The sequence below is a fragment of the Nyctibius grandis genome, chromosome 1 (assembly GCF_013368605.1).
Source record: "Nyctibius grandis isolate bNycGra1 chromosome 1, bNycGra1.pri, whole genome shotgun sequence".
Lineage (NCBI taxonomy): Eukaryota > Metazoa > Chordata > Aves > Nyctibiiformes > Nyctibiidae > Nyctibius > Nyctibius grandis.
In genome coordinates, this window is record NC_090658.1 from 11019199 (window position 1) to 11046209 (window position 27011).

General features: G+C 41.3%; 1 protein-coding gene across 3 annotated transcripts in view; it reads left to right on the forward strand.

Annotated features, from left to right (window-relative positions):
* The window catches only part of VPS54 (VPS54 subunit of GARP complex), a 55923-nt gene that overhangs the window by 17645 nt on the left and 11267 nt on the right, over positions 1 to 27011 (forward strand). For all 3 annotated transcript variants that reach the window (XM_068404010.1, XM_068404018.1, XM_068404026.1), the window contains 12 exons: positions 232 to 363; positions 3046 to 3431; positions 7922 to 8048; positions 9111 to 9218; positions 12405 to 12460; positions 14284 to 14380; positions 14864 to 15201; positions 17094 to 17223; positions 17664 to 17845; positions 18643 to 18755; positions 23602 to 23665; positions 25421 to 25526. In XM_068404010.1, coding sequence (XP_068260111.1) covers positions 232 to 363; positions 3046 to 3431; positions 7922 to 8048; positions 9111 to 9218; positions 12405 to 12460; positions 14284 to 14380; positions 14864 to 15201; positions 17094 to 17223; positions 17664 to 17845; positions 18643 to 18755; positions 23602 to 23665; positions 25421 to 25526 — 1839 coding nt within the window. The remainder of the gene's footprint in view (positions 1 to 231; positions 364 to 3045; positions 3432 to 7921; positions 8049 to 9110; positions 9219 to 12404; positions 12461 to 14283; positions 14381 to 14863; positions 15202 to 17093; positions 17224 to 17663; positions 17846 to 18642; positions 18756 to 23601; positions 23666 to 25420; positions 25527 to 27011) is intronic.

Below are 27011 nucleotides of genomic sequence, written 5' to 3' on the forward strand. Positions count from 1 at the left end.
CACTTTTAGGAAGATAAGACTTTGACAAATTAGACAAGCTCTTAAGATGTAAAGTAAATCGGTTATAAGGTCTGGAATGAATCTGTTTGCCTGGATAAATAAAATTCTGGTTTTTGAAAAATCAACAAATAAGGTCCTTGTTAGCTTCATGAGACAGGAGATGTGTTCAACTGGGGAGGAAAATGTAGGGATGAGAAAGGTGCATTTATTTCTTTTGTTTTTCTGTTTCAGATTTTTATGAAACCAGATTTTGCCTTGGAAGATTCCTTAACATTTAATGCCGTTTTACCATGGTCTCATTTTAGTACTGCTGGTGGAAAAGGAAATCGTGACGCAGCTTCCTCCAAGTTACTTCAAGAAAAGGTACAATTTTGATACAAGATGTCATTATCCATCACAACTGTTACTAGAGAGAAACTCCATCACTGCTGTTCTATACCATTTGTTGAGACATCACTGCTGTGGGCTTTGTTATCTCTCATTTTATATCAGGCTGCAGATTGTTAGTAAACAATGCAGGAAACATCTTATTGAAAGATAACTTTTTTCGCCTGCTAAATAAATGTATCTATCAAATCTGGAAAAAAGAATTTGTATATGCATAATAAATGGCTTTTCATGACCACTAAAACTTAGTGAAGCAGGGATATATTGAGAGCTTCAGAGATGTGGAGCTGTTTGTTAGGGAGGAAGAGCAATTCCATGAGAAGGGAAAGCTAGAGGCTGTACACTATTTGAAACCATTGCTTTCTCACATCTCAGGAAAACTGCAGATTCAAGGCACTGTGGTTTCTGTGCTAAAAGAAATACTAAATCCTAAGGTTTTGTATGTTGGGAGCTTCCTCATACTTTTTATTGTCATGTCATCTGCACTGATCCATTTTTGCATTTCACAAAGGACTTGAGTGCATTGGAGAGCATGAAAGCAGAACTGCTTCTTTCATATTGGAAACAGAAGTCTACTTTTTTTTGTGAGTTTTGTAGTCATAGTGTAGAAAATCCCATAATGAATCATTTTTATGGTACAAATACCTACAAAATGCCTATAGAAAACCTACATAATTTTGGAGTCTGTTTTCTAACTTTAATTTTCCCTCCTGTTTAACCTACTAAGGCTTCTGGGAGCTGGGGGGAAAAAATAATAAAAAAAAAAATTAGTGAGGTACCTTAAGAAACATAACATGAGATCTTCTGGAAGATGTTTCCAAATTTCCAGGAGTTAGTCTTCCGCTCTCCCTCTAGGTCAGGAGGAGGAGACAGGCTCTTCAGAAGGCTAACTAGATCCTTCGTTGGGTTGTCCTCCACACCTAAAGTTGGAGGAATACTTCTTTGGAGTTTCTTGTGGCAGTTGCTGTCTGAAGATGCAAAAGCAGTGTCTGGCATATGCTTTAACTCGTAAAGTGAGCCTGGGAGCAACAGGATGGACACTCAACATGGACTGGGCGAAGGAGACCCAGAATGCTCTCTGATGCAGTGGAGTGAAAATAAGACTTTGAATAGCCATGAGCCATGGTTCTTTGGAGAGGTGATACAAATACCTGAAGAGTATAAAAAGTTCTGTTGCCTCCAAAGCCACGTGCCTGATAAACAAATCATTACACTGCTTCATGTTGCTGAAATGGGCCCAAATTTTTTGTTCTACTTTTAAGGCTCTGAACTGCACAAGGTTTACACTTACCATGTGTAAATAGGCACTCTGCTGCCATAATTATCCTTAGCTTCAGGCACTATTTTTCTACAAGATTTGGAAAAATCTGCCTTAAGCACATGTACTTAGGCTATTAGTGCTTTTGGACTGCTGCTGATATACTTGAACAATTTCCTCCTGACATTTTTTCCCCCTTACCTCCTTCCATGTCTTACGCTACATTGGAACTGTAAGCTCTTTAAGGCAGGTGCTATCATTTTGTTCTGTTTATTCTACCTCGCTTAGCATAGTGAAGGGACCTGGGGCATCTGGTTGGTGCAATCACATAAATAAATGATCATAATAAGCCTTTCTGTGATCCCTGTGTCACGGTCTGTCTCGGCTTTTCCTGTGGGCTACGTGTGTCACAGCTGTTTGGTGGAGGATGTTTTTGATTAAACGTATTACAAAAAAGATGGGTTTACATATTGTGTAAATCCCCAGTGTTAAATACATGCAGGATAAAAATAACTATAAGAAGGAAGCATTCTCCAGCTGATTTTCTTTCCATTTCTGGATGGGCCTTTTGAAATTCAGCATGAGGTTTGAGTGCTTGGCACTTCTTAGAAACCACGTCATCTGAATATTAGCATTCAGATGAGCATCCTAATGCCTCAGTCCTTTGAGTTTTTATATTCAGCATAAGCCAGACACAGAGCTTTTACAGCTCAAATAATCAGGCCAACCCAGTGATCTGGTAACTGTTTGACATAGAGAATTTGGATTTCAGGTTCTAAACATGTAGGCATACACTGTCTCTGGGAATCCCACAGTGCCAGTGCATATGAAATATGTTTAATAGGAACTCCAGCTGGCTGGCAGAAAACAACTGCAGCCAGAGATATCCTGAGGATTTTTCTACAAAGAAGGTGCTACAGCCTTTGAAATGAACAGAGCCATTCCAAAACTGTGTCATCAAGTATATTTGGGCTGCATCTTTAGCAGCTTCAATGACCTAAAGTACATAGCATATTTGTGTGTGTATACTGTTCTTACTTGCAAGCCAGTATCCAGAGCTGTCTCCTAGTTAATGGCCGTGTTGTAACAGTGCCAGCGTGCAACCATGTGGTACAAAAGCTTGGGTACTTGAAAATTATTTACCTTTCTACCTTGCTGTTTTCAAGCAGGAGAGGCATCATGTCAGCCTTCCCAAAGTCATTTTGAGCTCATGTAAAAACATGATCAAACCACAATGGGTAGTTATTTTCTTGCTAATCTGACAAAGGGTTTTAATTTTTATTAGGAAAATTTCCTCATGATACAGTAAGACAAATACCCTGAAAGCAGATTTGCATGGTGATAAACTCGCCAAGTCATAACAACACTGTTTGTTTTTTCCTCTTCCGTCCTCTTTCTAGCTGAGCCATTATCTGGACATTGTGGAAGTCAATATTGCTCATCAGATTTCTCTGCGCTCAGAAGCATTTTTTCATGCAATGACCTCTCAGCATGAGTTGCAGGACTACCTCAGGAAAACCTCCCAGGCTGTAAAATTACTTAGAGAGAAAATCTCCAAAATTGATAAAGTAATGTGTGAAGGATCACTTCGAGTTTTAAGACTGTCACTCACCAGAAATAACTGTATAAAAGTATACAATAAACTGAAGTTAATGGCTACTGTACACCAGACACAACCCACGGTACAGTTGCTGCTATCTACTTCTGAGTTTGTTGGAGCTTTGGACTTAATAGCAACAACACAGGAGGTGTTACAGCAAGAGCTTCAAGGCATTCACAGTTTCCGGTAGGTAACTGTCTAGGAAATTAATAAAACACAAGAGCTAGAATGTGTGGAGCACATTATGTTGGCTGAAGGGCTTTGTTTTAGCTTTGTTTGCTCATTCTTGGAGGACATAGTACAAAAGGTACAAAATGTAAGTGTGGCATAAAGAGTGTGACTAATGCACGCGCCAGAGATAATATTTTGGCGGGGGGGGTGAGGAGGGGATGAATTTTTAACATCTGGGTGCTTTCTACAGGTGGTTTAGGGGTGCAGAGATGAGAGCCAAGCAGTGGCTGGACCTTCATCTTGCAGGACTTGTAGCCCACAGCTGAGAGATGGTTTCCAAGCAGTGGTCTGCAATCCTCATCCATGCAGCACCCCAGAGATACAGTTCTTGCTACACAGCTCCTCTCTGGGCCACTGTCTTTAGTGACTGACCTAGGCATGTGGTGTTACAGGAATATTCACAGACCGTGTGTTGAGTAGGTCAGCCTCCAGCCTGTGCTTGTGCTGGAAGAAGCTTTGCAAGCAAAACCCAGTGCAAAGCTATCAAACCATGGCTCCAAATGTGGTTTGAGGTTGACAGCTGGTCAGATGGGACGTGTTCAGCCATATCTGCTCTTGTGGAGAGCTGTATTTACAGTGGCCGGGAGGTGCTTCCTCTTGCTTCATCCGACTGAGAAATCCAGTTCTGTGAGCTGCTGAAGTTGGGAAGGGAAGAAACATTAGGAAGGTGCTGCCCAAGCTTCTGTTGCTTCTATTTTTTTCACGTGTTTGCTGCAGTGATGGGAATTTGTGAGTCCAAGGTCCCATGCTGGCTGCTTCTGTTAACTGGATGCTTAGAGCTCCGCTTGGGAGATCCTGCTGCACTGGGCAAGGTCCTCTGTGATATGCAAGAGTATTACTACAATAGAATCCTTTTAGCTGGTGTAAAATAAGCTATCATAATGGTCATATACAGGACAAAAGTGTTACATACAAAGCTGCCAATGTGGTACGGTGCTGGCAGAAGTCATGTATGTTAAATCAGTTCTGAGACTTGCCTGAGCCAGCTGAGGAGCTGTACATGTACTTTTATAAGTTGATGCTGGGGGGTGGGGTTTGTTTTGTTTAGAGGTTATGTGGTTCTTGCACCCTGGTGGTTCCCAGCTTGCATAATAAAAACATTGCTGTTGCTCAATAACTGTAACATGAATGTTCAGAACTTTATACGGTTACTACTCTTGTCTGTCTGTTCAGATGAGCTCCATTTCTAACACCCCTTATAGCTGGTTTGGAAAAAGACTCAAATTTTATGTAGAAAAGATCTCAGACAAAGTATTTTTTAAGGAAACATTACATTTTAAAAAATTGTTTTTTTTTTAAAGAGCTAATAAACTATTGGGAGGAAAGTTGTTAGAAGCTGTTAGTCTTTTTCTTTTCGTTTAGATGGTCCATCTTCAGACACCTCAGTGCAGTTTCTTTCCTCTTTACTGTTCCTGCTCTCAACCACTTGATTATGGTGCACAGCCCTTGACTGAGTCACATTTGTATTTACCTTGATGATAATGAGTGTACTTCTACAACCCTGTGCCAACATCAGTCAGAGTTAGTTGTGTTTTACAATCAAGAAACTTCCGTGCTACATCAGCAGAGACTGCAGTTCTGTTGTCATAGTGATTAGTATACGTGATGTCCCAAGAAGGTGCCATTATTTTAAAATTACACTCGGATGCGGAACATATTTGCAGATTAATATTCATCTTGTCTGTAAAAAGTGATTTCTGTGAATAGTGCTCAGTTGGTTGGTTTGGTAGAGTTAAAGATAGTGATGGGAGTGGGAAATGTCCCCTCTGCTTTGGATATTAGAAGTTCAGAAAGGTGAGTTAAATGCAGCCTAAGTCCTCACCCTCCCCAGAGATGCAGGTGCAGTTGAGAAGCCAAGCACAATTGTTCCCAGGTCTCACAGTGGCCTTTGTGTATAGCGTGTCTGGAGAAATAATGTGCAATGGAAAGACGGAGACCTTGATAAAACTTCTCAGTAGAATGTTGTGTTTTTAAAAATAGATAAAATAAAAAAAATCGATGCCATACACAAATACTTCAGCTTTTTCCAAGAAATACCAAACGGATGTTCTTGCTTTGTTCTGAGCAAGAATGCTGCAATTGTCGAGTGAGTTCAATACCTGATTTATTTTAAGAAGAGATTAACTTCTAAATCAGTATCTCATTTTTCTAAATACTTAGTATCTCTTTTTTCCCCTAAATAATTTGTATCTTATTAAAAAAAAACCTTGTTGCTTTAGTGTTGTGCGTGGCAGCTTGTAGAATTTGCATTTGAACAGACAGCATTAAATTAAGTCATGTCGCAGAATCATTCAATGTATAGCAGTAAGAAAACTATTCACATCACCCATATACAAAAATTATTCTCTTCTTGTCATGCTGCAATAAGTGTAATTTGATTCTAGTTATAGCAAAAAATGAAAGCACCTTAATGCTGCTGTGAAGTAATAAATTGGTGTCTTTAATCTAGGTTAATATCCCCACTGATTATATGTATCAGTCATAACTGTATTATTGCTTGCTACTGCTATAGGATAGAATTAAAGTTTTAGAGCTCTTTAACCTTTTAAGTTAATCTTTTTAATTTTACAAAAAAAAAAAACCCTTACGTGTTAACTAAATTACAGATCAGTACTGCCAGTTTTTACATTGTTTTCACAATCCTTGCTGAGGTATTGGAGATCTGATGATGTTTTTGCACTGGCATGCTTGCACACCACAGGTGCCTGCTAAAATAGTTCTCGTCTGTGTATTTTAAAAGAATTTTTACCCTGCACTCATAATTTTACATAAGAGAATTGTAGTATTCGGTCATTGAAAGTGCCTGTTGTGTGACTGATACCATTGCCAAGGTGGTATGGATTAAGGTTTGACTTACTCCTGTGTGTTTCAGGGTGGAGTGATATTTTTGTTGTTAGGGGGTAGAACATCTCGGGTGAAGTGGTGGCAGCAAGTGCTGGGATCTCTTGTTGGGTATTTCCATACCTGAGGTTTGAGAGGGTAGGTCACGTTGTGTTTCAGCGTAGTTAAGCACAGTTACAGAAATGATTTACCAAAGAGCATCTTTGTGCTGACCTAAGTAAGAGCCTTTGTGTTGTGGGTGTTAGTCCTGCAGTAAGTTTTGCAACTCTTCATTACCCTGCAAATAATAATCTTTAATTTTTTCTTTTGGATTTGTTTTGAAATGTCCGTGATGCAACTGGCTTGGATTTTCTAGAGGCCATTTGTGCTTTAATTAGATATTTGAAATGTGTCCACTTTGTCCATCCCAGCCAATTCTTGACAAACAACTTCAAAAGCAGACATGCCCCTGGGCATCGTAAAATTAAAAAAAAATTAATCTACTTAATGCAGATCCAGCAAGATTTGTTCAGCTCAGCACTGGCCATGTGGCTTCTGTATGGAGGAGCTACCCTGGCATCGTGCTTCCTTGCACCCTGATGCTGACTTTCACCTACACAGGCTGTGAGGCTGGATCCTGTGGGCTTTGCATTGATACAGCTGTGCTCCTACCAGGGAGTGCTAAGACATTTTTGCTGCTCTATGTAAGCTAACAGTCCAGCTACAACACCACTGAATTAAAACCAGTGAGCCACGCAGGTTCATCTTCCCAATTTTGTATCCAGGTTTATCTAAAATATCCCAGCTCCTGTTAATTTTCATTGGCAAAGTGTCTTTTTCTTTTCTTTTTTTTTTTTTTAAAAAAAAAAAGAAAAGAAAAAGCAGTCTGATTTTTACTTGGTGCTCTCAGCTGTCAGTGGAAGTTTGGAAGCCTGGAGTGTTTGGCATCTCTGAAATTCCCACTTTTAATTCTACTCTGCTAAAAGTTTCTTTAGCTGCACAACTTTTCAAGACTGGTTGACATTTCTGATGTGAGAAATTCCCCTGTGGTTCTGTATGACAACAGTCTGCAAAATATGGTTTAAAATCTGCAATACATGGGAAAAAAAGTTTTAATTTTGAGTAGCATAAAAGTGGCAAATTTGAAAACTCTTCTGTTCTCTGAAAGCCATCCTGTAATGTAAAGCTATTACTGTATCTCAGTCATGTGCATTAAATCTGTGACCACATCAAAAGCTCCAGTGTTTGAAGTGGAAGAACTTGCGGACTGATGAGCGGAGGAAAGAAACATTCCTTCTTTTTAACACCTATATACTTAGAAGCACTGAATATTCTTGGTTCTGGTTCACTTCATTGGGAAGAGAGGTACTCGGCACCTTCCATAAAAAAAGAAAAGCCCTACATTCAATTTTTATCCTCCATCAATATTCAAGTCCATATGTTTTGCTGCAAGGTGACGGTGCCTCTGAAAAATGCTCTGAGAAGTGAAAGATTTCAGCCTCCCATTAAGCCAGTGTTGATCGCATGCAAATTACCTGCTGGGTGGTTATTTTCTTCAACTGTGAACTAATGATTCATTTTCAGGTTGATTATTTAGCTCATATCTCAATGGCTGTTTTTCTTAGGCATCTTGGCTCACAGCTTTGTGAACTGGAAAAGCTGATAGATAAAATGATGATTGCAGAGTTTTCAACTTATGCTCGCAATGATTTAAATAGACCCCTAGAAGATGATTGCCAAATTCTAGAAGAGGTATGTCTGTTATTGAAATAAACTGTCTGATGAATATCTTTGCATCTTTAACATACTTAATTAGCACCAACTAATTCACTCAGGACCCTAGTAGCAACATTATAATTTTATACTATTTCTCTTCTCATCTACACCTCCCCCTGCCCCCTTTTTTTGTGCTTCATAGAATTAAATAATTGTAACTAAACTCACGGAACTGTAATCTGGTCCTACTTTATTTTTCCAGAATAATCAGTTCTCTTTTCTCTGATTAAATGTATACTGAGTTCACTTTGTGAACCTCAGCATGTAAATGGAAAAGAACATGGACTCTCATATCTACTTGACTGTAAAATCTCAGTTTTGCAATGAAAGCTGATAGTTGCATGTTGTTCTCATTCTGTCTCCCTATGCATTTATGGGTGTTTATATCAAGCATATGGTTGCCCTGAATACATTCTTCATATGCAGTATATATGTATATATTCCTTATTCCTCTGAAGATCAGAGATGTCTAAAGATTAAGCTACTGTGATTGCTTTCTAGCCAGGAAAAGATTTTTTTTTTTTTCTGGATTTTGCCTGTACTATTCTTCAGTAATTGCTAGACCGTATTAACTGTTTAGTCTTGTTTCATCCATGGGTTTCATGAATATAGTGAATGGCAATAACACTTAAATATTCCCATTTCTGCCCTGTAGTTTCTTCCCACCTCTGTGCTGCAATGTGATAGCCTCTCACTTGTGCTGGTACAATTACATTTAGTGTCATTCTTGCTCAGGGTAAGGAATCTCGATAATCTTTAGAAATATCCATGTTTTTAAGCACAAGTGAATGAGCACAACTGAGGAACAGGCACAAAAGGGGCTGGGAGGAAGGGACTCCTTTAGCTGGTATTGCCACAGGAAACTTTGTATAGTCAAATCATGGCATTAGTCTCAAGACTCTGGACTGACCTAGATCCTGTTCACCATTTGTTTGACACATGAACTTTCTTACCGCTGTGCAATTTCTTAAAATGGTTTCTTGTCCTCACCTTGATATTTTTAGTGTGTTTTTTTATTTTCTTTTTTCTTCTTGATAGGAGAGACTTGTATCAGTAGTATTTGGACTTTTAAAGCAAAGAAAGCTAAATTTTTATGAAATATATGGAGATGAAATGATTATTACCGCAAAGAACGTAATTAAACAGGTAAGCCAAACACTTGTAATGTATCTGACAAGGTTGCCTCAACCCCTTACAAATTATTTTTTAAGTAGTTAAGAACAGCTCTGATGAAGTTTTTTGGTGGCTGGTGGTCTCTCATTTAGAGCAGCTGGGCTTGCAAACACTAAGGACTTCCTGAAGCACAGAGGTCTGTTTGCAGAGAAGACCTTCTGGAAGGAGTAGGTAGCACAAGTACAGCAGATCACAGCTTTCTCTGTATAGTTACCATTGTTCTGAATCCTCTGATTTTAGCTTATTTTTTTTCATTCTTAATTTTTTTCTTTCACACGGCTTTCCCGAATAGTATAGTTGTGCCACAATGATCTGTTTCAAATTACAAAAAAACCCCACCAAACCCCATATCAACAAACCCCCCAGCTCCCCCCAAACAAACAAAAAAAACCAAGTTCTTGGCATAAATACATAAGAGAATCAAAAAAACTTCCCAACTGAAACAAAAAAATCCCCAGCAAATGCTACAAGAAAATGTTACTTGCCTGAATGTTAGCATGGACCTAGTATAGGCGCATGATAAAAGGTTGGAAAACATCCTTGCCCTTTTCTAAGAGAGCAAGGTGAAGTAATGAAGAAGGTAGAAGTACTTGCCTGTAAAAAATTATTTAAAAAAATTAATCCTTGTCTGCATTGCTGTGGTTGTTTGCCATTTAGGGTAGTGTCTCTGTATTTTCAAACCAAAAATCTTTGTAGATAAAACCAGCTAAAACCAACAAATGAACAAAGTTCACATGACTTCTTTGGGGAAAAATATAAGGAATATTTTGGACAGTGACATGGTGGCTTTTGTTTACAAACAAAAACTTAGACTGAACTTTGAGCATGTGTTTGGTACTTTTAATTTTACTCATCTTGTTTGTTTTCATGCATATGTGAGAATATTGTGTAAGGGATGTTTTTGTTCCCTAAAGGTATGTGACTATTTTAGGAGTCATGTTCTGATGTGTTACGAGCCACCTCTGATTTGTATCTCAAAGGCTGAGAGAGTCAGTTGGTGGGTTTGCCATCAGATGAAGACAGTCTCTCCTGTCCTCGTAGTATAGCATGCTGTTCAGAGCTGTGTTGTGAACCAGACTGGGAACCCAGCTTTTAAGTTTGGAATTTTTAATTTTTTTTAAGTATTTTGTTTTAAGCCAGATTGGCTCCCTAAATCCACTTCACATTGCAGCCCCATGGTTCTGTTGATCTGATTGTGCAGGGTGGGTATCGGTAACACAGGCCGATGTTGCTAGTAAGTATTGTGGCAGAATTAGAAGACAGACAGTGATGTGTGCGACTGCACCACCACTTCTTGTAAGGACTTGGCTATGATGCAAGTCCTTTCTCACTTGACACCAATACAATTTAAATTGGGTTAAGCACCCCTGCCCCTAGCTGCTTGTTCTCTCCCCGCTTGAAAACAGTGGGATGCTGGGCTGGGTCACTGCCCTACTTGCTGAAAGCTCAGCGTGGGGGTGAGCACTACTTTCTAGTCATGCTGTATTACTGGAAGCCTGGAAAAACAAGGGCATGCAGCTGTGTGCAGCTGCTCTGGGCCTTCACATAAGGCTTAACGCAAAAAAAACCCACACCCATGAATGAATAACACCAGGATGAAATTGTTCATCTGCCCATCAGTCTCCACTGGCTTTTCACTTGCCTGTGGTGGCAGTCATGAGGAGACATTTTTTCCTTTAAATTCTCTTTTTAGTTAGATAGTCGGCAGGTAGCACTCCCTGTTTTCCTGCGCGTTTTTGATCATAAAGTGCTTTTCCCATTCTGCTGGGAGTATTTGTCTTTATGTTGTGATTTTTCAGGTGTCACCTCTGCTCACTAATAGATGAAGTTTAGTCAACTTCCAATGTAAGTTTCTATTAAATAGGGAAAATAGGATCAGAATATTTCTGTGTGGTTTCTAGAACATGTTTGCATTGTGGCCTGTTGTCTCAACTCTTAGAGATATTTTTCCTTAATAAAGGAAACTGTTTCCTTCCCATGTCTCAAATGTGCTTCCTGTTCAAATGCATTGCTGGGCTGTTTTGGTCAGTACTTTAGTAGCTCTTTGTTGCCAGGCAGGCGAAAGAGCAGATGTTTGTATGCACTGAACACACTTGCATAGTTCAAGAACAAGGTGTGTTTTTAAGAAGCTTCTGTACTGACCACTGTTATTCAAAACGCAGGTAAAATCCATGTAGCTTGAGCTGGCAGCCGTCAGTCACCATTTGGATTGTACATATTCACTTAAAGGCAAGATGAGTTAGTACGCTACTGACTCGTTTGATCAGGTCATTGATTGGCATTTGGGAATAAACCCCTAATTCAGTCTAAATGGAGTTGATTTGTACCCATGGCTTACAAGTAATGTGAAAAGAGATGAGTGAACAAAAGCTGTAAAACAATAGATATGTTTGGAATGAAAATCGATCGTTTTGGAGACCTGAAGAAACTGGCCTTTGAGGACAGGCCACAGCGTAGCAATAAAGATGTGGAGAAATCTAGGGACAGAGGCAGGCGGTGCCCTGGAGGTGAAGAGGAGGACAGACAGACAGCAAATACAATGTCTGCTAGGAGAGCAGTTGAAACTGGGTCTGCCTAAACAGTTATAGAATCATAGAGTCGTTTTGGTTGGAAGGGACCTTTAAGATCATCAAGTCTAACCCTTGAAAGCACAGGGCTGTAGGTCTGTGCTTCCACACTTCCCTGGTGCTGTTCCTTCCAGTGTAGTTAGTTCCCAAGTCCTGCATTTAAAGCAGGAGTCAACCAACATTTTCCAAAGTCAGTTACTTTGGAAAGGGGAAGAATATGGCTGCTATTCTCAAGTACCTGACCTGGAAGACATTTTTGAAATGGTGCTTAGTACCCATGCTCAGAAAAGCAGGACCCTTTGAGATGGAGCCAGTGTGTCCTCCAGAGCTTAGTACACAGTTGAGAACGTTTTGATCATCTGTATTTTGCAAATAGATGTTTGGGGGGTTGGTTTTGGGGGTTTCTTTTGGATTTTTTGTTTGGTTGGTTTTAGAGAAACAAGTTGTTAAATCATACAAATATGTCTTTCATTTATTATTTTACTTTTCCTCATTTAAATTGAGGATTATTGTGTATGTTATGAAACTCAGCAGCAGTTAGAAGGAAGCTAAGATCTTTTTTGTTTTGTTTTTTCCCCTTTAAATTTGACAGTGTGTGGTTAATACGGTATCGCAGATAGAAGAAATAGATACAGAAGTGGTTGTTAAGTAAGTATACAGCCAGATTTTTTTTTTTTTGGTGGTGGGTGGGGATAGGAGATGGATGCTTTTTAGCATAGATAAATTTACCGTTCTAATTTGTGCTTAATTTTCCCTGTAATTAAGGATTATCCTTCTGTTTCACCTTAAGCCTCTGCTTCTGTCCACCTCTGTGACAGTATTGTGTATTCTGCTTCTCATTCAGATTCTAATGTTACCTTAAACTTACCTTTAAAATAAATACTAAAATTCTGTGAATCTCACTACATGAAGCATGAACTATAGGCATATATCTCTTAACTACTTGAAGGCAATCCCTGAGTCGTAATCTGGGATTTTGTATTAAAACATCAGTAGTTTCAGTACTCCCCACATGAACAAGAGTAGGAGCTATCCAGAGAGGAGATCAGACAACTTCAGACCCAAGAAATGGGTCAGCAGGAACCTAACGAAGCCCAACAAAGGCAAATGCCAAATCCTGTGTCTTGGAAGGAGCAACCCCTTGCAAGAGGAGAGGCGAGAGCTGGCTGGCTTCAGAGCAGCTTTGTAGGGCATGACCTGGGGGTCCTGGTGCAGAACTGGTTGGCCATGAACTAGCAGTGTGTCCTTGCAGCCGCAGTCTGCGCCATGTTAGCATAACCAGCAGGTCGAGGAACAAGAAAGACATTGAAATCCAGCAGAGGCCACTGGGTTGGTGGGGGGCTTGAAGCACGGAGTGTAGGAGGAGCAGACAAGGAAGTTGGGTCCCCCTCCAGGCTGGGGAGGGGAAAACTCAGGGGAGAACTGCCCCACAGCTACCCCATGGGAAGGTTGTAGCGGAGCTGTAGACACAGCCAGGCTCCTCTCAGAGCTGTGCAGGGGCAGGACGAGGGGCAATGGGCACAAGATGGAAGAGAGAAATGCTAGTTGAATCTTAGGAAAAATGTGTTCCCGATGAGGATGGTCAAACACTGGCACAGGGGCCCAGAGAGGTTGTGGGATCTCTGTCCTGGGACATAATCAAGCCTTGACTGGGCAGGGCTCTGAGCAACCCGATCTAGTTGGGCCTGCGTTGAGCAGGAGTTGGACAAGGCACCTGCAGAGGTCCCAGTTCCAGAGGCCCACATCAGCTTCTGTTTTTCTGTGGCTCTATGATTCATTTGGCTCAGGAAAAGGTTACCCCAAGATAAGAAAACCAGAGCAGCTGATAAAGCAAAATGAGTGGCAGAATCTGCATGGGATTCATACTCAGGCTGGGAAAAGACTGGGCATGGGGTCGTATTTAAACATTGGATATTTGGTCACCATTCTCCAATTTTACTGTTCTGCAATTGAATCCTAACTGTGTGTTACAGAGCTTAACTTTTGTTCTATCAATGACTTTTGTGCCCTTTGCCACAAACAGCTGACTTGCACTTTAATAGTAGAAGTGGTCTAATTGCAATGCAACAAAATGGGCTTAATAACATGGCTTTTGTAACACTTGCAAAATATTTTCATTTAATTTTTTTGTAATTTTTTTTCACATGATTTCTGAAAATGTAATTGTTGGTAATAAATAATTATCCCGGGGAAAAGAGCATTATGCCCTGCAAAAAACTAAATGGTAAATGTGACGCTTTCATTTTTTTAGTCTGATCTATTTTTATATACCTCCTTCCCCGTTCCACTAGCATACATTGTGTTGATCGTGACTGTAGTTCAGGCGATGTCTGTTGTTCTGCCAGATAAAAGTCTACACAGTTTTCCTTGTATTTAGAATTCCATTTAAAGCATGTTTTTTTAATTTATGTGCTAGTAGGCATCATGGCCAGTAAACACGTGCTGTTTAATGAACACTACTCCTTTTTTAGGCTCGCGGACCAGATGAGGATGATGAATTTTCCTCAGTGGTTTGATTTACTGAAGAATATTTTTTCTAAGTTTACCATCTTCCTCAAGAGAATAAAGGTAAGGCATTCATTTACCAAGAGCTTCATGTAGTTCAGACATGAAATGGAATGAAGTTACTTTCTATTTGAAGTCTTAAGGTGTTGGTTTTGCTTATAGAGTTCAAACTTTTGATTGAACGAAGGGTATGTGAATATTGGTATCCAGGGCAAAAAAAGATTATTGCTAACAAAGAGAGCAGTGGGGAGGAGATAATACCTCTTGTTGCATGATTATGTCCATTCCAGGCTGCTAAGGATTAGGACAGAACTTTTGTATCTGTTAGATTGCTCCAAATGAGGTTTCTTTCACCATTCTCAGAAACATCTGATACTGGTTACTGTCAAAGACGAATGGGTCTGCCTCCGAATGCTAATTACACAATAGAAAATGAAGCCAGGATTTAGTTTAATTTTGTGGGTAAAAGAAAATCTCTTTCTAGCGCAAGCTTGTGGCACAGGGTTTTGTTTTTTTTTTTGTAATAAAAGTTATATTTGATTCTAGGCAACATTAAATACTATCCGTAGCGTGGTTTTCTTGGTTCTAGACAAGAACCAAAAAACCAGAGATCTGGAGGACACCTTACAAAAGAACTCTGCAAAAGACAGTATGGTGGACACAGAAGTGGCTTACCTGACTCACGAAGGCATGTTTATAAGTGATGCGTTCAGCGAAGGGGACCTCCCGCCTGTAGCAGCTGACACTACCTCTCAAAGAAACACTTCCCCAAACAGTGAGCCCTGTAGCAGCGATTCGGTCTCTGAACCAGAGTGCACTACCGATTCCTCATCCAGCAAAGAGCAAACATCGTCTTCTGTTACTCCAGGGCGAGTAGAGATGATGTAAGTAAACGTGCTGCGTGTCTCAGCTTTGCAACAAGACAGAAACAAGGTGTTAGGTGAAGGCAGTTGTTTCTGATGATACAGTACAAAAATTACTTTGGAGGAATGTGCTTTTCTAGGTAAGTGAGGTGGAATGGCTCTCCACTGTCACCCCTAGAGACTGCCATCAGACTGCGCTGTCCACAGCTCACCTTTGTGTCATTTATTTGCCTTGCTTTCACCTCTCTGTGTCATGGTATGGGTACTGATTATGTCACTTCTTACAGAAAAGGGCCCCTTCTCTGTCTGTTGTGCTGGGGAGCCCACTTCTCTAGAGAGCAGGAGAGATGCAAGTCTACCCTACAGGAAAGAGAGATTTTGTCATGTCTTTAGCAGGCAGAAGCATCTCTGTTCCCTTTTCGTGTTCCCTATGGCTATTTTTTCTGGGTTTTTTTTAAGCTGGCTTCATGGAGTACACCTTGATAAATTCTAGAGAAAAATCTGCTGTTCATTGTCAACTATTTGACTTGGATGGTTAAATAGATCCATCTCAGTGCTTCGGTAACATAGGCAGTGCTGCCCTGTGGTGCTCCAGACTCGATAGTTGTAACCTTTTTGGCATCCTTTTATGCATACCTTATTTATGGCTGGAAGTCAGCGCTGCCTTTTTAAAAGAACGAGGCATAGTGTGTGTGGGACTCAGGCATGAGCCACTTCAAAAGCCAGCATGTCTGGGTACAAAGTTCTATGAAGCAAAATCGAAATACCACTTGTTACCCTGCTGGAAGATGGAAGGTAGCAAGCGGCCTGCTTGCTTGAGCTGGTGGGTACTCAAGTGTCTGTACTTGTGTGTTTAAGCAACTGTCAGTTTTGATAGAGACCTTCCCCCTCAAATCACAGTGCTGGCTGAGGGAGATAGATCTAAAATAAATATGCTGTGAATAAAACAAATTCAGGCCTCTGTATTTCCAAACATCTGCTGTATGCTGGAAGAGAAGTGCAATGTGAAGAGGAGTCCAGGGTTACAGTGAGGAACAGTGAAGGAGAAGGGGGTTGTATCTGAACTGGTCTGGAGCACTTTGTCAAGTTTGCTAAAAATATACCACCCAGCTAGAGCTCTCAAGCAATTAAGCTGTTTCTGAGGCTGGTTGCATAACTTTGTTCTAAAATGAACTTGCTTCATCCCTCTTCTGTTTTTCTTTGCACCTCCACTCTGTGTTTGGAACAGGCTAATAAAATTACACAGTTACAACAATGTTAGCCCAGTTGCTGCTCTGTAGCATCCTGGGTTTTCTCTCTCATAAGTCAGTCCCTTCAGCAGCCACACTGTACCAAAAGATTGTTATTTTAACTAATTACATGAATGCAGAGCTGTGCTATGGGCTAGTCCCAAAACAGTAGACAAATCACAAAAGTTTTTTTTAAAAAGCACCAACTTCAGAGCCTGAAGTCTAAAGAGCCAATAGAATGACAGCCTATAGATTGAGGTGGTGGGGAGTACAGAGTATCTATTTTAGGCTTTACGCTTGCATTGGGAGAAAAATGCTGTGTTTTATCTGTCATATGCTTGTTATGCTCAAGTGTTACAGGAGCTGGGTAAATCTTAGCTCAGTAAATGTTAACAATTATTGTATTAGTAATGGCTATATCGTGTTTTCTCGTAGACCATTAATAGCAATTAGAATGTGGATTTGAAACAAAATATGAGGATGTGCAGTTGTGCATTTCCTTGTTACAGGGATTGACATGACATTGACAGCAGCTTAGAAGACCCCATATGTACAAAGCAACTTTGGTGATTAACTGTCTGCATTTGACAATTGCTGCAAGGCTCTGTCCTCCTTCAACCTATGAACAGAAATACTGGGGTTTTTATAAATTAATGTTCAACCAACTGGTTCTGTCGTTTGTAGGATCAGTGATGACATGAAGCTGACTGACCTGGAACTGGTCAGGCTGGCAAACAATATTCAAGAGGTACTTTATAATGCCTCTGATATCTGCCATGATCGCTCAGTCAAGTTCCTCATGGCAAGAGCAAAGGTAAGGAGCTTGGGTCAGACCGCTGTTGGTGTCTCATCCTTAATGAGCATTTACTCCCAAGTTACTGGTTTAATGAGTGAGAGTTCTGAAATGGCATTCTCAATTGAAATTAAGTTAACTGTTCCTGCTGCCACAGGCACTTGATGTTAATGCCCAGAGCACACAAGTATTAACATATCATGTCCTTTTAAGGCAATGTGGGTTTCAGCTGCCTTTTTTTTTTTCCTTTTTAATAATCTGACTTGCTGTCTTTGAAGCTCCATGAAGAGAATGTGTATCTGTGACAAGGTAGCTGCTTGCACGGCAATCTGCCTTCTCTGATTAAATAAATGTGCCTCTTAAAACACTGGTAGACCTCAGGCATGCTGACTAGTTATTTCTTTACACCTCTGAATTTTTGTGGTGTTATGTCTCCTTACAGTGGTTTTCTTTGCATATAGGATGGCTTCCTAGAGAAGCTGAATTCCAACGAGTTTGTTGCTCTTTCTCGCTTGATGGAAGGCTTTATCTTAGATACTGAGCAGATCTGCGGCAGGAAAAGTATGTCCTTGCGAGGAGCACTTCAGAGTCAAGCCAATAGATTTGTGAACAGATTCCATGAGGAGAGGAAGACAAAACTGAGGTATCTCTGGGTGGAAGATCTTTGTGTTCTTACATGAATAATTTTATCAATCATATGCCAGGCAAACACAATCTTTTGTTGCCTAGAACACTAATAAGCCAGTTGTACTTAGGAGCAGAGGGTGAAAAATCTATATTAAATCCCAATTATTTTCAATTGGTTTAGACTTCTACTGTTTTCATAACTTAATTTCTTCAAACTGTATTGGTCTACAGTTACTTAAATAAGGCCAGTGATAGCTACAGGAAGTACTCAAGACTGACGCTGAAGGGCAGAATTGCTCTGTCTCAGGGGTTAAGTGACTTCATGATATTTGAATTCCAACTGGTTTTTAAAAAAACAAACGAACAAAAACAAACCCCAAAAAAACCCCAACCCAAAAAACCTCCAACAAAAACAACAATTAAAAAAAACCCCAAGCCACATGGGGACCAGCCTTCCCAGTAACATACATAAAGTCTTTTTGCTCTTCTCCATGAAAAGCTCTTAAAATTTATTTACACATTGCTTCAGTGGCAGTGATCTCATAAGGATCTTCATTGCCTAGTGTAGTCTTTTGTCCTCTATGATAGATTGAATGAACAAGTTTTGAGATCTCTAGGCCAATATGGTGTTTTTCTGTTTTGCTACTGCCAATTGTTGGGCACCTTTTTGTAATGAAGATGAATAACATAACATTTTGGGCCACTGGCTTTTTCTAAATTACTGTAGTTTTGATTCCATGGCATTACAGGTAGAAGAAGTGTCAAAACAAGGCATTTCATTTTCTCAGCCTCCTCTTTTGTGTTTCTAACTAGCCTACTTTTGGACAATGAGCGCTGGAAGCAAGCTGAAGTTCCTGCTGAGTTTCAGGATCTTGTCGATTCGGTGTCAGATGGCAGAATTTCTCTCCCTGAAAAAAAATCAGCAGGTCTGTATCTTGCAGTCCCACTGTTAACTGAATTTATTATCAGCAAATGCTGCTGTTGAATGTTGATGGACATATTCTGATGTCACTCTTGATCTGTGTTAGCTTGCTGTCTTCTAGGAGGATCAGAAGGAAGTTGATACCTCTTTTTTTTGTTTTTCTTTTTTTCTGTTACCAGTGTTTAAACTTCTTGTGCTGACCTTAAAAGATTATTTTTTGAAATATGAATTTTGAAATGAAATAACATTTAAGTGTTAGCACAAGGAGGGAAGCTACTTTTTTATACAAGTATTCCCAGTGTAGAGGCTTAAGCTTTTTGCACAAATTCAATCTTTCCCTGGAACATACCACTGAAGTGTTGCAAGAGACCGAGGAGTGTGTGTGTGTGCTCAGCCCCTCTCGTGTTAAACAAAGCTTGCTCCTTGCCACTACTTCATCTCACAGTTGTTCAATTGAAAGGCAGCATGTTATATGGCTGCTCATGGAAGTGAAAACTCATGTACGTTCACTTATTTACCTTCCCACAGAAACCTCATTTGACCTCGGACAAGTCACTTTTTTTCTCCTCATGCCCCATTTCCCCCTGTGTGCAAAATGGGAATGCAAAATGCGTTCTTTACGTTGTGGGGATACTCATCCAATATTGCAGTGATGAATGTGTGTGAACAGCTAGAAGAGGAAGAAAATATACATAGAGGGGAAGGAAAATGGCAATAGATGAGAAGGAAGAAAATACTGTAATGTCATAGTGGAGAAACCCTGACCCCCCAAAAGGAATATAGCAGATACAGGGAGTATATTAGACAAGAATCACTCCAATTATGGAACCCGACACCAAAATATGCTAATTACAGAATCACGGAATCAATCAGGTTGGAAGAGACCTCTGGGATCATCGAGTCCAACCATTGCCCTGACACCACCATGTCAACTAGACCATGGCACTAAGTGCCACGTCCAGTCTTTTCTTAAACACGTCCAGAGATGGTGAATCCACCACCTCCCTGGGCAGCCCGTTCCAATGTCTAATAACCCTTTCTGAGAAGAAATTCTTCCTGATGTCCAACCTGAACCTCCCCTGGCAAAGCTTGAGGCTATGTCCTCTTGTCCTGTCGCTAGTTGCCTGGGAGAAGAGGCCGACTCCCACTCCGCTACAACCTCCCTTCAGGTAGTTGTAGACTGCAATAAGGTCACCTCTGAGCCTCCTCTTCTCCAGGCTAAACAACCCCAGCTCCCTCAGCCATTCCTCATAGGTCAGACCCTCCAGACCTTTTACCATCTTGGTCGCCCTCCTCTGGACTCGCTCCAACACCTCAACATCTTCCTTGAAGTGCAGGGCCCAGAACTGGACACAGTATTCAAGGTGCGGCCTTACCAGTGCCGAGTACAGAGGGACGATCACTTCCCTAGACTGGCTGGCTACACTATTCCTAACAGAGGCCAGGATGCCATTGGCCTTCTTGGTTACCTGGGCACACTGCTGGCTCATGTTTAGCCGGCTGTCGATCAGCACCCCCAGGTCTCTTTCCGCCGGGCCGCTTTCTAACCACTCTTCCCCCAGCCTGTAGCGCTGCATGGGGTTGTTGTGGCCAAAGTGTAAGACCCGGCACTTGTTCTTGTTGAACCTCATGCCGTTGGTCTCAGTCCATCTATCTAACCTGTCCAGATCCCTCTGTAGGGCCTTCCTACCCTCCAGCAGATGGACACTCCCACCCAGCTTGGTGTCATCTGCAAATTTGCTGAGGGTGCACTCAAGCCCTACGTCTAGGTCATCTATAAAGATATTGAACAGCACCGGCCCAGAACTGAGCCCTGGGGAACACCTCTAGTGACTGGCCGCCAGTTGGACTTTGCCCCATTCACCACCACTCTCTGGGCTCGGCCATCCAGACAGTTTTTAACCCATCGAAGAGTCCACCCATCCAAGCCCCGGGCAGCCAGTTTGTCTAGGAGGATGCTGTGGGAGACCGTGTTGAATGCCTTACTGAAGTCTAGATAGACCACATCCAGAGCCCTGCCCTCATCTACTAAGCAGGTCACTTTGTCATAGAAGGAGATCAGGTTGGTCAAGCAGGACCTGCCTTTCATGAATCCATGTTGGCTGGCCCCGATGTCCCGATTGTCCTGCATGTGCCGTGTAATGGCACTCAGGATGATCTGTTCCATCACCTTGCCTGGCACCGAGGTCAGGCTGACAGGCCTATAGTTCCCTGGATCATCCTTCCGGCCCTTCTTGTAGATGGGTGTTACATTTGCTAATTTCCGGTCAGCTGGAACTTCTCCAGTTAACCAGGACTGCCGGTAGATAATAGAGAGTGGTTTGGCAAGTTCACTTGCCAGTTCCTTCATTACTCTGGGGTCAATCCCATCCGGGCCCATAGCCTTGTGGGTGTCCAATTGGCACAGCAGGTCACTAACTGTCTCCTCTTGGATTATGGGGGGTTCACACAGTCCCCCCATCCCTAACTTCAGGCTCTGGGGGCCAAGTCTCCTGAGGACAACCGGTCCTGACATTAAAGACTGAGGCAAAGAAGGCATTGAGCACCTCTGCCTTTTCCTCATCCCCTGACACTACACTACCCTCCTCATTCAGCAAGTGGTGGAGGCTCTCCTTGACCCTCCTTTTGCTGTTGATTTGTAGAAACTTTTTTTGTTATCTTTGACTGTAGCAGCCAAATCAAGCTCTAATTGAGCTTTGGCCCTTCTAATCTTCTCCCTACATGACCTGGCAACATCCCTATAGACCTCCCAAGTTACCCGACCCTTCTTCCAGAGCAAGTAGGCTCTCTTTTTTTCCTTAAGTTCTAGCCTAAGTTCTCTGTTTAACCAGGCCAGTCTTCTTTCCCGACGGCTTGTCTTCCTACACACCGGGACAGCCTGCTCCTGAATATTTAGCAATTCCCTTTTGAAGCATGTGCAGCCTTCCTGGACTCCTTTGCCCTTCAGGACCGACTCCCAAGGGACTCTGTCCACCAACCTCTTAAAACAGGCTAAAGTCAGCCAGACGGAAAGCTAAGGCAGAAGTTCTGCTCTGGCCCCTCCTTACTTCCCCCACTATCAAAAACTCTAACATTTCATGGTCACTATTCCCAAGACGGCCACCAACCCTCACATCTCCCACTACTCCTTCTCTGTTCACAAACAACAGGTCAAGCAGGGCCCCTCCTCTAGTGGGCTCATTTACCACTTGCATGAGGCAGTTGTCCTCCACACATTCTAGTCATAAGAGTCATCCCACCACGTTTCTGTGATGGCAACCACATCATAACCTTCCTGCTGTACAGTGGCTTCTAGCTCTTCCTGTTTGTTGCCCATACTGCGTGCATTGGTGTAAATGCACTTCAGCTGTGCTAATGGTCTTGCCCCCAGTGCAGGCCTGTCGCCCCTAGGTTCATTTGTGGTTGCCCTGGTCTCATCCCCCTCCCCCATCGAACCTAGTTTAAAGACCTCTTGACCAGCCCTGCCAACTTCTGGGCCACAACCCTTTTCCCCTTCTGACTCAGGTGTTCCCCATCTGGCATAAGCAGGCCTGGTGCCATGAAAGCCACCCTGTGGTCAAAGAACCCAAAATACCACCTACAGCACCAGTCTCTTAGCCACATATTAATCTGTTGTATTTTCATAGTCCTTTCCCTATTTTCAAACAACACCGAAGGAATTGAAGAGAATTTCACCTGTGCACCTACCCCCTTCACCAAACGCCCCAGGGCCCTGAAGTCCCTTTTGATAGCCCTAGGACTTCTCCCTTCAATCTCATCCCTACCCACCTGGAATACTAATAGTGGGTAGTAGTCAGAGGGCCTCACCAGTTCAGGAAGTCTCCTGGCAACATCCCGTACCCGAGCCCCAGGGAGGCAGCAGACTTCCCTGTGAGCTGGGTCTGGCCTGCATATGGGGCCCTCCATTCCCCTTAGCAGGGAGTCACCTACAACAATTACTTTTCTCCTTTTTGGAGCTGGTTGCAACCCTCCTAGTTGGTTGCTGCTGTTTACGTAGCCCCTTAGAAGGTCCTTCACCTAGATTCGTGTCTTCCTGACACTCAGGAAGATGCTCAGGTTCCAGCACCTCATACCTATTTTTCAGGGGGACGCGGGGAGGGGAGAAAGGTCGGGATGGGATTCACCTACCACCCCGAGCAGGGACCTACCTCCATTACCCCCCATCCCCTAGGTCTCCTCCTGTTCCTTGTGGAGGAGGAAGAGAATCCTCCACTTCCCGGGGAGCATTAGGCCTGTCTGTTTTCCCCAGGGCAGGCAGGGAACAGCACTGCCTGCCAGTCTCTTCCTGGGATGCTCTTGTGCTCCTTAACCTTTCCACCTCCTCCTTGAGTTGTGCCACCAAGAATTGCCATTGACCATTGCTCTTAAAAAAAGCTCTTGCAGGCTCGTTCGAGAAGATAGGAAACTAGTGGCATCAAATTTAGCATGAAAAACTGCATCAGTAAGAGCTTCTGCTATGAAGCCTGGTGAAAAAGTGGTTTGAAGCTAAAATATTAATATACACAGCAAACCATTTGAGAATGTATAGTAGAAAACCTAGTGACTTTTTCTGCTTTTCTTCTTCTATTTGTAACCTGTTGTATTTGAAGTTTCTAAGTCCATAATGACTGTGGGACTTTGGGGGATTTTTGATCTAAAAATCCCAGCAGATACTTTATTATCTTTATGGGTTGTAATAATTATGATAGGTGACCAACTATATAATAAATATTGTAAAAGCGAGCAGTGCTCCAAAGATTTATTGTCATTTTTTTCAAGCCTTAGCAAGTGAACACTAAATTTTAGAAAGCAGCATTTTCTGTTATTTTTAGTTCAACTCATCCCTTTTCCTTTCTTGCTACAATATCTAGCTACTGAAGAAAGAAAGCCAACTGAATTCCTTATTGTTGAAGGACAAAAGTATGCAACAGTTGGGTAAGATGCACTCTTTTCTCTTAGCAGTGGGTTAGCTGGCAAGAACTTTTGAGTAGAGCTGTGATGAATACTAACACCTTTAGCAATCTCATTTAAATTAAAAAAAAAAAAACCTCTCCTTCCACAGACTAGTTTCTCTTCAGTTCCCAAACAGTTATAAAACATTGCAAGCTCTTCTGTACATTAAAAAGCTGTTTCTTCTCTGAATTTCAATTATTTCATGAAAACACATAGTCATGAAAATACAGGTTTGTCTTCATAGCACACTGTTGTTATTTCTTGCAATATAGGTTATCTCTGGCAAAATACATGAGTCGACTACTGAATGATTGCTTATCTTATTCAGAAAAAGAAATGAGATATGGGCTATCTCAGAAGCTGCATATGCAATTTCTTGGTATCCTGATTGCTTTGGATTGGAAAGTAATTTCTTAAAGCTGGTTATATCAAAGACATTTGAAAATATATAATCCTCACTCACTACTTTCATTTAAAAGCATGCTGTGTTTCCAAAGACAGTGAGGCTTAAGCATTAAATATACATGAGAGTGTTTTTGGGGAGGGAGTAAAACCTGGAGATCTCACTCCTCAGAGTCCTAACATCAATTTACCCCAAACTTAAAAGTTCTGATTTACATAATGTCTTTGACCAGCTGTCGTTTTATGAGTTGCTTCATGATGATGCGTCATTGTTTGATTAGAAAGAGAAGCTGATGGCTCCGAACTTCTGTGCCAGCCAGCTGATATCACTGCAAAAGTGCGTTTCAGGTCAAGTAGGAGCATTTGAACATGCTTTAAAGGATAAAATTTACTTAATAGGCAATGTGTTTGATAATCCATCTCTGCTCATTTGAAACTTGTTATATTTATCTCTGTGAAGCAACTCTCAGCTTCATGTTGGTGCAAATATTTGTTTCGGTTCCACACACTTCTACATACAGTTTCATTGTATTTAATCAAATAAAATGCATTCACGAAAAAAAGCCTACATGTTCCCCAAAAATTCTCCAGGTGTTTATTTTCAGTTGATTGTTCATCATCTTTCTGCACTCTACTGCCTAAAGGAAAAAAGAGATTTGACTTTTTGAAATGTTAGAATATCTACTCTGAACATTTGATCTTGCCTTAGTTTTCCTGCCTTCTGTGTGTTTGAATGCAAAGGAGTGTACCTGCTCTTTGTGGAGCCTTATTCCATCCAGTAGCTCCCAAATTCTCCAGTGCCTGTTGAATTCAGGGGAAATTACAGGTGTTGAGCATCTTTGAATATTTGGTGCTGTTTCTACACAGCTGCCTTCTCTGCTTGTGACTCCTTAGCATTCACTACATCCTTTTCAATGGTGGTCGTTTAACGTTCTGTGGATTTTTATAATTGCTCAAAGTTGGCCAGAATTATGCAGTAGTATAAGAAAGAAGCTTCGGATTTTTTGTCCACTGCCAGCATCTACGTGGAGACTTCTAGTTCCACAGTAGCTTTTTTGGAGATTCAAAAGTTATACCAATGAGCCTTAGAGATTCTCTCATATATGTTAAGTACTTTTTCCACATGCCACCCTGTGGAATAGGTATTCCTTATAACCATCTTTATGTATATCTTCTTTTATGTTTTACTTCTACTACAGATCAGTTAGTGAGTTTATTTAATGCTATAATCTCTAGCATTAGGTAGCTTTCTATCAACATGACTGGCCTGTGTTTGATTTTTCAACATCTTCTGTGCGCTGAGATGACATATTTTGGCTGTTTCCTCTCTTGTAGGACAGTATTGCTGTTAATAAGAATAATCCTTGAGTACTGCCAGTGTGTGGATAACATTCCTTCCATCACCACCGACATGCTTACCCGCCTGTCTGATTTACTGAAGGTATGACTCCAAATGTACCATCTGTGCTAATCAGGGGTATTCAGGGCAGAGAACATGTCTTATTCTCTGTAGTGCTTTGTGTGCTTTTATGATTTCATATAAATGATACAAATTGTCTAGAAATTACTGCATTTTGTACTGTGCCATAAGGTAGCCTTTTAAGCTAAGGGCATTAAAGATGCAATTTGTTGTGTGACTTAACTTCGGGAAAGCTGCCTTTCCTCTTGTTCACCTGGAATATTGGAAATGCCATCTCGTAATGTTTGTCATAGCTGCCTGTCCTTCAGGCTGGGTGTAGGATTAATGCTGCTGAAGAAAAAGCAATTTGATCCCAGTTGCCACAGAGATATATCTGTATTCAGGAAGGAAACAAGTCCCTTGGTTTTTACAGGTCAGTAGAGGTATAGTCAGTAGAAGCATGAAAAATAGTATGGGATGAAGCTTCTGTTGTAAACTGTAAAGATGATGAAAGACCAGGACCTTTTTGTCATTTGTTTCTCACTAGAGAAGAGGAAAGCTGGTAAAGCACAGATACTGCAAGGTAATATAAGTAAACAATAATAAAAGGAGCACATGAATGCACCTTAAAACTGTCGTATATATATATATAGATAGATAGATATAGATTTATATATATATATATGGGCTCCAAAGCCTAGCAGTTAATTTATTTCAAGGTTTTTGCTTGTCTTTGCCCACAAAGGTTATGTCAGGTATTAGAGTTCTGAACATAAGCATAATGTATAAAAGATGAACAGATTCTACTCTCCAGAAGTATATTTTATGTAAGGCTGGGGATAGGGGAGGGAAAACACACCCTAGGAGATGGACCTTTAAATAATCTTCCTGTTGGTAGTTCTTATCTGAATAACCAGATGCAGGAACACTCCTCCCTGCAGTCATCATTCAGATTCATCCACCAGCCTTCCCCTTTGAAAGTGCTATCCAAGGCAAATCAGTCAGTCTGGGACTGGGGATGCCCCTCTTCACATCTCATTCTCCAGCTGCTGTTTCACTCAAGTCTTGCAGCACCTTTTTGCAGGCAGGCTGAATAGCAGCAGATGCCTCAAACTTGGCCAGATTTGCATCTCTGTGTTACTTCTCTTTCCCTACCATATCTTGCTCTAGCTCTGTCATTTCTGTTTTATTCCTTGGTATTCAAACATGTGCAATTTAATTATTGTATTTCCTATCTGGCAGCAAGGTGCCATCAGTTGGGGAGATAAGAAGAGCTACCAAAAACAAAAGCTCATTTATTACACTTTGAACAAAATAAGAGCCACTCAAAGTGATTTTGCAGGTCACTATGCTTTTTGTTTGACAACTGTCAGAGCTAGCAAGGTTTGGAGGTAGCAAGAGCTAGTCTTTATTGTGATGGAAACTGCAAAGTGTTCCCAGGTAGTGAAATTCCAGGCTGTTTTGAACTGTGGCTGTAACCAGAGTGAAATGACACCTGTGTATGGACAAAAACACGATCAGGATTAC